The 10,713-nt window shown below is 52.0% G+C and overlaps 1 protein-coding gene across 1 annotated transcript in view; it reads right to left on the bottom strand.

The window, feature by feature from the left end:
* Positions 1-1,135: 1,135 nt before the first annotated feature.
* The window catches only part of LOC102939474 (transmembrane protease serine 9), a 42,392-nt gene continuing 32,814 nt past the window's right edge, over positions 1,136-10,713 (bottom strand). Inside the window, exons 8-12 of the mRNA XM_043548306.1 lie at positions 5,227-5,259; positions 4,801-4,963; positions 4,379-4,650; positions 1,751-1,920; positions 1,136-1,417 (exon numbers count right to left, since the gene is read on the bottom strand). Coding sequence (XP_043404241.1) covers positions 1,136-1,417; positions 1,751-1,920; positions 4,379-4,650; positions 4,801-4,963; positions 5,227-5,259 — 920 coding nt within the window. The remainder of the gene's footprint in view (positions 1,418-1,750; positions 1,921-4,378; positions 4,651-4,800; positions 4,964-5,226; positions 5,260-10,713) is intronic.

Genomic DNA, 10,713 nt, shown 5'->3' with positions numbered 1-10,713 from the left:
GAGATAGATAGATAGATAGATAGATAGATAGATAGATAGATAGATAGTGTGATGGGGTGGACTAGTCCCAAAGGCCCCTGTTGGACGCTTCAGGGTCCTGCCTCACCCATCCCAGGAAAGGAGCAGTGGAGAGTCCTCCAAGCGGTCTCGAATGGTGAGGAAGAAACCAATCAGAGGGGCTATTAGAACGGCTAATCAGGGACCAGCAGGGCCATATCAAAGGAGCTGCGGAATAGAGGAGCACGAGCAGTCAGCTGCTGCTTGGAGCTGGAGAAGACAGGACGGCATGCCTGGCTGGAAGAGCAGCAGGACCACCGACGGCTAAGTGGGGGCAGGGACCAGGGGAGCAATGAAGGAGCTCCTAGCTCGCTGCTAGGACTGAGTAAGGACTGAGCCCAGCTGGATGGCCACAGGAAGATAGTGTCTCCACGGAGGAAGCCCTGGGGATATGCCCCATACCAGGACCAGGGCTACTTAAAGACTGAGCCCAGGGAGGGCCAGAGAGACACCACCAGAGGGGTATACAAGTAGGCCGTGGTGGACTGTATGCCCTGGAAGGGGTCTGTTCTGACTCGGCCGGAGGGCTGAGTCACTGAGAAAACCACCCGAGAACCACTGAAGGGGGTCACCAGAACTGAAAGAACGCAGACACACCCAACCAGAGGGGGCGCTCACGAGAGGTGGTTGCAGACCCCGTTACAGACAGATAGATAGATTAGATGGGGGATATGGAGATTAGGGATGGATGGATGGATGGATGGAGGCGTGTGTATGGGGATATGCAGACAGACAGAGCAGGGCGTAGAGAGGCCAACAGATGGAAAGTCAGTGGCTCTGGAGACAGACAGATCAATAAATAGGGCTTGGATCAGAGAGATGAGAAAGTTGGGCTGTGGACGGCTGCAGAAGGACAGACAGACAGATGCTGAGTTTGCTCACACTGCCCCGTCCCCCCGCGGGTGTGAGCGAGCAAGGCGGGGGTGCATGCCCTCCCCAGGAGGTCTGTGCATGGGGCAGTGCCCCTTGGGGGGACTGTACCGACAGGGCAGGTGGCACCGACAGATCCCACCCCCCTTCCCAGCCTGGGGACAGGATGGGAGGTGGTCCAGCCACCCCTCCCACCCGATAGCCCTTTCTAGACCTCCATGAGGAGCCGCCCCATGAGCAGCAGCAGCCAGGTGGTCATGCCTGTCCTCGCGGCCCAGCCAGTCGCAGCGTTGCCAAGCACGTTCCTTCCCTTCTCGTCTGGCACAAACTCGATATCGGGGACGTGGCTGTGGATCCAGGCCTCATAGGAGGTGAGGCGGATGTAGACCCCAGGGCGGTTCTTGATGGCACAGCCTTCGCCCCAGCTGATGATCCCGGCCAACAGCCACTCCTTGGACACCTTGCAGACCAGCGGGCCGCCGGAGTCCCCCTGTGGGGGCAGAGACAGGGGGTGTTGGAAGGGGTGTGAGAGCGGCGCTGGGGATCGGGGCCTTGTGTGCGTGTGAGCAGCCCTGGCTCATGCTGGAGTGAATCAGGCTAAATGGAACACCCGGCTCGACAGGCTGGTCCAGGATAGCAGAGAAGGGGCGGGATACCAGGCTAGATGGGCCCATGGGTCTGACCCAGGGTGAGAGGCAGGATACTGGGCTAGATGGGCCCATGGACCAGCAGGGAGGGGGCGGGATACCAGGCTAGATGGGTTCATGGGTCTGAACCAGGGAGGGTGTCAGGACTCCGCCTTCCCTGGCCGGGAGGCACTCACCTTGCATGTATCCTTCATGCCCTCAGCATACCCGGCACACATCATGTCGTTCTGGATGGACTTGGGCGGGAAGGTCTCGCCCACCGCCGTGTTGTAGAGATCCCTGCAGGTCTCCTGGTCTATAATGGGCACTTGGAGCTTCTGGAGGGTCTGCGGAGCTGGCAGGTCCTCTGGGAAGGAGAGCCAGAGACAATGGTGAGGGGCCCAGATGGCTCTGAAGCAGAGCCATCGATTCCAAAGGGAGTGGAGGTTGGGGGGAGATCAGAGAATTTCCCCTCTCATCCAGAGCAGTCGTCCATGTCGGGTGCTATCACACAGTCCCCGTGGGAACATCTGTGTACCGGTGATGGGCCTTGTTCAGTCAAGGGGAATCTCTCTGGACTCAACGGTGGACGTTCATTGTTTGAATTGTTGTTTAACAACAAAAACATAAGTTTTCATCACCCAAGATTTGTTTAACCTTTTTTTGGTGGGGAGGGAGGTCGGTTTCAAATGATCAGGCTCTGTTGTGGGAGGTTTGCTTTTCATTGGTTGTTGGGTTTTGTTTATTGGCTATCGTTTCTTTGTTTGGGTTTCATTGATTAGGTTTGCAGTTTGGCTTATCAGTTTTCCTTTCTCAGGTAGTGGGTTTCATTTGCTGGGTTTCTGGTTTCATTGATCTGTTTTTGTGTTTTGCTTGTTGAGTGCTTTACTGGGGTTTGGGTTTCATGTCTCACATTTCATTTAAGGGATTTTGTTTCTCGGGCTTTGGGTTGTTTCATGTATTATTTATTGGGTATTGTTTATCGGGTTTTATGTTGCCATGATCGGGTATTATTTGTCAGGTTTCGTATTTCTGTTATCAGTTATTGTTTATTGGTTTCCATGATTGGTATTGGTTATCGGGTTTCATGTTGCATTTATTGGCTATTGCTCATCGGGTTTCATATTTCCACTATTGGATACTGTTTATTTGTTTCCATTATTGGGTATTATTCATCAGGTTTCATGTTGCTATTATTGGTTATTGTTCATTGGGTTTTTCGTTTCCATTATCGATATCATTTATCGGGTTTCACGTTGCATTTATTGGGTATTATTCATTGGGTTTCACATTTCCGTTATTGGGTATTGTTTATCGGTTTCTATTATTGGGTATTATTCATCAGGTTTCATGTTGCCATTATTGGATATTGTTTACTGGGTTTCACTTTTCCATTATCGGCATTGTTTTTGGGTTTCATGTTACATTTATCTAATCTTGTATATCAGGTTTCATGTTTCTGTTGTCAGCAGACTTGGAAGGATTAGATTTTTATCAGTAAATGTTGGTAGAGATCAGTTTCACCGAACACACACACAAACGGACGAGAAAATATTTCCATTGATCGTAACAGAAATTTACACAGAGCCAAAGTAAGAGAACTGCTGCTTGAGAACTTATAAGAGTTTGATTTAAGGATATTGACTTTGTATATTTTGACGTGATTTTGACAATCTGTGGTAGCAGTTATGAAGCTTTCACTCTTTGAAATCAGTGTCTGCAGTCATTAAATAATTATTGTCTGACGCACCCTGTTTTTGGATGGCCCCCCATAATTCCCCACAATTGAACATTTTAATTGATAAAAATAAAAAGATGCTTAAAACTCATAACTTTGGGCAACTGTGAAAATTTGCATGGACAAAAATAAGAAAAAAAACATTTCGAAACAAATATCGGTATCTGGTTGAAATGATAAAAAAATAAAAATCAAATTCTACCAAGGCTAGTTATCCGATCTTTTTTATCGGGTTCTGTTTTTCCTGTTTCATTTATTAGGTACCGTTTATTGGGTTTGGTGTTTTGTTGATCAGGTTTCATTTATTGGGCTTGCATTTTCATTTCTTTCTTCATTGTGTTTCATTTATTTTATTTCATTTGTCATTTATCTCGTTTCATTTGTAGCTTATTGTGGTTTGTTTATCTTATTTCATTTACTGTTTATTGTATTTCACTTATTTGTTGTTTGTTTTTCATTTATCGCATGCCACTTATCGTTGATTGGGTTTTGCTTATTGGGTTTCCTTCTATCACCTTCCATTTTTATCATGTTTTGTTTCTTATGTTTCATTGATTGTTGATGGTGTTTTGTTTGCTGGGTTTCCTTTGTCATGTTTCTTTTATCACTGATCATGTTTTGTTTATTGGTTTTGTTTGTTGTATTCCTTTTATCATTTCTCAGGTTTGTTCATCAGTTTCATTTATCATGTTCTGTTTATCGTTTATTGCGTTTGGTTTATCAGTTGTGCTCCTTTTATCATTTATTGGGTTTTGTTTTTAGGTTGGTCATTTATTGGGTTGCGTTGTTAGGTTTTCTTTATCAATTGCATTCATCGGTTTCTGTGTTTTGTTTCTCGGGATCTGATTTTGTTTACCGGTTCCCCGGTTTCCCCCTTTTCGAATCCCCCCACAAAGTTCTTCTTTGTAGACCATTTCCCATCATGAATCGTCTCGGGAAAAGAAATCCCAAATCCTGAACCTACTAAATAACTGCCCCTTCCTCTGCGTCCATCACCCCAACTGCTGACTCCCACCTGCCCCTCGAGCCCATCGCTTCTCTAGTCTCTCTTCCCCAGTGCCATGATCCCAGCTCCAAAGACACCTACCACCTTCCTGGATGTTGCCCCAGCCAGTCACCCAGCATTTCATGCCTGCTGGGAACTGAACAGAGGCCGTTGGGAGGCAGATGGGGAGGATATAATTGGTGAATTGGATGGGTCTCTCCAGCTCCACCAAGGCTATGTCCCCGCTGGAGGATTCCCCGGAGTATATCGGGTGGCGGATGATGCGTCTCAGGCCCAAGGACAGCTTGTGAGGTTGACTGTTGGCCAACTTGTTGACTCCCAGCAGCACCGCATAGTTGGAGGTGTCCATACTCCTGAGAACGGAGAGAGGAGTCAGAAAAGGGGGCTGGGTGGGGGGGCTGCGGGCTGGGATTGGGGGGCACCGGCAGCGCTGGGGGTCAGAGGAGCCCAGGACTGGGACAGCAGGGGGCTGCGGGTCGGGATCAAGGGACGTTGACACTCACCGTTGGAAGCAATGAGCTGCCGTCACCACCCACTGGTTGGAGATGAGGGATCCCCCACACAGGTGTTTGTTGTACCAGAGCAGACTTGCCTGCCAGGGCCATTCGCCCTCCATCGAATCCTCACCCCCCACGCTCCGGTACTGAGCTCTGGGGCGGCCACATACTGGGGAGAAGGAGGCGGGGGATGCTCAGACAGGCTGGGGGGGGATTACTGGAGTTAGCAGAAAACAGCTGGGTACATCTGGGACTCATCCCCACACCCCTGCCCTAGGCAGGTCTTGAACCAGCCCCACGTTGGGCCCTGGCTGGATCCGTCTCCCACAGCAGAACCAGACAGAGCCCCGATCCAATTGGCTGCCGGGAGCCAGCTGCCTGGGTAACCCCAGCTGTGTGTTACTAATGGGGAGGGAGGGACCAGAAACTCACCTCTATTGGACCGGATCACGTGGGTGCTGGGAGCTGAAAGAGATCAGAGAGAAGGTAAGAGATCAGACCCGTGGGCCCACCGAGCCCAGTGTCCTGCCCCCTCCCTGCCAACTGGGATCAGATCACGGGCAAAATTTCTCCCCAGCCTTCCCGAGTTTGACACTGGCTTCTCCTCTGAGGCATGAAGTTTGTAGCCCAATCTATATGTGGGTCCTCGGCCAGGGGTTCTCCAACTTTTATTCCTGGGCCCCCCCTTTGAAAAGATATCAGGTTGTGACGGTCCTCCCCACCCCACACTTTTGGTACTGGACATAGTTTTCGCAGTATCAGTGCAGATCCCTGCAGAGCTAAGTAACTATACCAGGCCACCCTTCAGAGCTGGGCTCCCGGCCGGCAGCTGCCACTCTCCGGCCACCCAGCTCTGAAGGCGAGGGAAAAGGACGAGCAAGGACCGAAAAAGGAGTTCATGTCCGTGAAAACCTGGACGTATGGAAACCCGATACAATTTTGGTGATCTTGCAACCCCCCCCACAGTAGCCTTGCGACCCCCTTTTGGGACAGGACCCCCAGTTTGAGAAACACCGTCTCTAAGTGTGTAGGGAATTTCTCTCCTTGCTCCAGATATTCCGCACTTTGGCTTGAAATCCTGGGAAAACTTGTGACCCCGTCGCATCCTGCAGCAGGGCGATCTGCAGGTTAACTGAGTTCTACATTAGGCTTTATTGCCATGGGTCAGTCCCACCCCCATTCACATCGCTTGGCACTGTGTTTTAGCTACCAGGACCTACCTCGTGCCACATGTGAAATCAGCACTCATCTCCCGCGGAGGGTGGTACAATAAATCAGTTTCACGGCAGCAGATAGATCAGGGCCCCGTCGCGCCAGGCGCTGCACAGACCCCCCACGACGGAGATCACTGCACAGCCCGCTGACTGAGATCAGAGCCTCTATTGTGCCAAGCACTGTACAGACCCTGTGACCAAGATCAGGGCTCTCCTTGTCCCGGCCACTGCCCAGACACAGAGAGAGAGGCAGTCCCCGGCCCAAAGAATTTCCGGTCTGAATAACGAAGAGAGACAAAGGGCGGGGGAAGGAAGGGGGGGGGAAACTGAGGCACAGAGTGGCCTAAATCATACTGGCTCTCTGATCAGAAGCCATTGAGAGCTGAAATAACACCCGCCTTCTTAAGGCCGGGCATGACACAACCACCGCCGGCTAATGTGGGTGTGAAGCAAACTCCCCCATGGGGTCGGGGGGACCAACAGCTGCCTCCTGCAGGGACCGTAGCACTTTCCAACAGGGGTGACAGGAGCTGCAGACAGGATACTGGACTAGAAGGGCCCATGGGGCTTATCCGGGGGGTGGCAGGACACAAGGCTAGATGGATCCATTAGTTTCATCTACTACAGATGCTCTCATGGGGACAGGTCCAGGATTTCCCAATGTGAATCTAAGTTGAACTAGAGGTTTCCGGGCCCCCATCTCTGTGGTCTGAACTTCCATGGGAGCAAATTTGACAGGCCAGGGGTCCCAGGGCAGCTGCAACTGGCCGAACCCCTGTCTACCCACTCCCCTGCCCTCAGGCCTCTAATGAGGAGGAGGGGGGAGGCAGATTGTAAGGCCAAGGGGGTGGGGGAGAGGGGGTTCAGGCTGGCCTCTGTGACTGACCCCATTCGGGGCCCCTTGGCTTTCCCAGCCCTACAAGCGCCTTCTCCCTGCGTGGAGCTGACGCCCAGGCCCCGAGGAGGAGAGGTGACGGGCATACACCCACACGCTGAGGGCAGATGATGCTGAGTCACTGTCAGGGCTGGGAATAGAACCCAGGAGTCCTGGCTCCCAAGCCCCCTGCTCTGACCACTCAACCCCACTCCCCTGCCGGAGCCAGGGTGAGAACCCAGGAGTCCTGGCTCCCAACCCCCCACGCTCTAACCCACTAGACCCCACTCTCCTGCCCTCCCCTCCCCGAGTCCTGGCTCTCACCTCTGGAGAGCGATTCCATCTCGTTGCAGCCTTTCCAGTAGAAATCCAACCTGCTGGCAGCCGTCCCTGTCAGCCCGGCCAGGACGAGGAGCCGCAGCCCCCCCCAGCCCATCACCCGTCCCTTCTGGGCAGCTCCTCGCCCCTCCCCCATACCACTCCTGAAGGGTACAAGCAGAGCCTCTCCTGCGAGGCAGCCAACGAACAGCTGCCGGGTGCCCTCTGGGGCTCGGGACTCCTATATACCCAGGCGAGCAGGGCGGGGAACAAAGCGGCCCAACTCGTTCCAGGTGAGGATCCCAAGCTTTGCTCCAACTTGTGTGTGGTGGAACCCAGGAGTCCTGGCTCCTAGCACCACCCCCACCCTGCTCTAACCCACTAGCCCCACTCCCCTCCCACAGCCGGGATAGAAACCAGGAGTCCTGGCTCCCAGCCCCCCCCCCCCCCAACCATTAGACTGCACTCCCCTTGCAGAGATGGGGATAAAACCCAGGAGTCCTGGCTCCCAGCCCCCCCTGCTCTAACCCACTAGACCCCACTCCCCTCCCACAGCCGGGATAGAAACCAGGAGTCCTGGCTCCCAGCCCCCCGCCCCCAACCATTAGACTGCACTCCCTTGCAGAGATGGGGATAAAACCCAGGAGTCCTGGCTCCCAGCCCCACCCTGCTCTAACCCACTAGCCCCACTCCCCTCCCACAGCCGGGATAGAAACCAGGAGTCCTGGCTCCCAGCCCCCCCTGCTCTAACCCACTAGACCCCACTCCCCTCCCACAGCCGGGATAGAAACCAGGAGTCCTGGCTCCCAGCCCCCCCCCCCAACCATTAGACTGCACTCCCCTTGCAGAGATGGGGATAAAACCCAGGAGTCCTGGCTCCCAGCCCCCCCTGCTCTAACCCACTAGACCCCACTCCCCTCCCACAGCCGGGATAGAAACCAGGAGTCCTGGCTCCCAGCCCGCCCCCCCCCCCCAACCATTAGACTGCACTCCCTTGCAGAGATGGGGATAAAACCCAGGAGTCCTGGCTCCCAGCCCCCCCTGCTCTAACCCACAAGACCCCACTCCCCTCCTATTGTGCTGGGCACTGCACAGACCCTGCTCAAGATTGGGGCCCCTGATGGACACCCGTGAATGTTCAGTGCTGGGATTTTATTACAGTAATCGGGTTAGTATAATAATTGGTGTCTGGGTGGTAGGGCCATCTGACCACCCATCTGTCTCCTATCGATCACCATGAAACCCCACTACCCCCCAATTTCTAACGCCGTTGGCTCCAGGGGTGGTAGCTCTGGATTTACACTGGGCTCACGGGGATCAGAATCCGGCCCTGCCGGCCAAGCCCCTAAAGCCGTCGGGAGACTAGGCTGGATGGGCCTGTGGGTCTGAGCCAGGGTGAAAACCCCCCAGTCTCTGCCTTTTATTATTTTTCGCCAGATTCTGTAACTTTCTCCCTGGCGGTTTTAAAGCTAAGATCTCCAGTTCATTGCTTGTGACCTGGTTTGTAAAACTCTGAAGATAACCCATGCTAGAGATGTTTCTGGTATTATTAATGAGCTGGTATTGACCTATAATTATGGTGATTACTATTATTTAACTCAAACGGCCAAAATACACTTGGGAGGAACACATTTTGAGTTAAATTTCAGCAGCTCGGGCCTTCGTGTCTTACCCTCTGTATTGTGGTACCACCTCCAGTGCCCGGAGATGGACTGCTACCCCATGGGGCTAGGCCCTGGACAAAACCCTTTCATTCTGAAACCTCTCTTGCTCTTCCCAGGAGACCTCCAACGGCCACGGGAGCAGAGGAGAGTGGGTTGGAAATGGTACGGTCCCATTCGATCTTCAAGGCTCAGTTTTCTCACCGCTCCGGCAGTGCCTAGGCCGGTCCCAGCTCTTACTGTTTACTCCACCCACACGCCCACCCACGGCAGGCATGCCACCCTGGCAGTTAGCCCAGTTCCTCCTCCCGCCCACGCTGGTCTATGTGCCTGCTTCTGTGAGATGCCCTGGCTGCTGGAGGAGGGTAACTCAAGTTCTCCCCAGTGAGAACAGCTGCTCGTGACCCACCACCTCCCATCTGCCTGCCAGTCTCCTAATATAATCTAATTTAATCTGCCTGCCCTAATCTCTGTGCCCGTCACTCTGATAAACTGACCTTTCTCTCCTAAATCTGATATTTCCTAGTCTTGTCCCTCCTAAAATGAACTTTATAATCCAAAACCTCTCTCCTAATCTCATCTAATTTTATCTAATCTAATCTAATAATACCCCCTGGATACCTAATCTATTCTAATTTGAGCCTTTCCTAATCTAATCTAATCTAGTCCAATACAATATGACTCCCTGATAACTTAATCTCTTCTAATTTGAGCCTTTCCTAATCTAATCTCACCAAGTCTAATCTAATCTGACATTCTGAAAATCTAATCAAATATGATGCTTTCTTAATGTATTCTTAAAGTGAGTTTCAGAAAATCTGATGTAAACCTCTGAAAATCAAATCTAACCCATCTGAAACTCATCTATCGACTAATCTAATATCTCTCTCTCCAACTATTTCAGTGCTTCAGTCACCCAGCTTCTGTCCTGTTAGATTTGCTACCCAAATTGTCCATCTACTTCTCTTCTAATTGAGTTGAATCTAATTTCTAACTAAAATAATCTTCCACTTGCTACTTCACTCTTAAACTAAACTCTCCTCAATTCTGTCTTCCCTGATCTAATTTCTACCTCCATGATCTAATTTTATCTATTCCGAAAGACATCAGTTTAATCTCATCTCCTCTAATCTAAAATATCCCTTTTCCAATCCAATCCAATTTAATCTGTTACTCCATAATCTAAGATAACCTAATTATCTCTGATACGAACATTTGGGCACTTCATATATTAATCTAACTGCTCTATTAATTTAGAACCTGTTTTTAAAAGTCGTTATTGTAATCGCCTTGATTTGGACTTTAGATCCACTGGCTGTAAGGATTTATGCCCAGCTCTCTGAGGGAAGTGGGGGTCTAGTGGTTAGAGCAGGGGGGCTGGGTTCTGTCCCTGGCTCTGCAAGGGCAGTGGGGGCTAGCGGGCTAGAGCTGTGGGGCTGGGAGCCAGGACTCCTGGGTTCTGTCCCTGACTCTGCGAGGGGAGTTGGGGCTAATGGGCTAGAGCTGTGGGGTTGGGAGCCAGGACTCCTGGGTTCTGTCCCTGACTCTGCGAGGGGAGTTGGGGCTAGTGGGCTAGAGCTGTGGGGCTGGGAGCCAGGACTCCTGGGTTCTGTCCCTGACTCTGGGAGGGGAGTGGGGGCTAGTGGGCTAGAGCTGTGGGGCTGGGAGCCAGGACTCCTGGGTTCTGTCCCTGACTCTGGGAGGGGAGTGGGGGCTAGTGGGCTAGAGCTGTGGGGCTGGGAGCCAGGACTCCTGGGTTCTTTCCCAGGCAGGGCAGGGATAGGAATACAGTAGTTAATACAGATGGGTCTGGGAGACCAGACTCCTGCACTCCAGTCCACACCCTACCATT

Source organism: Chelonia mydas, chromosome 6, assembly GCF_015237465.2.
Source record: "Chelonia mydas isolate rCheMyd1 chromosome 6, rCheMyd1.pri.v2, whole genome shotgun sequence".
NCBI lineage: Eukaryota > Metazoa > Chordata > Testudines > Cheloniidae > Chelonia > Chelonia mydas.
This window is presented reverse-complemented; position numbering and strand designations above follow the sequence as displayed.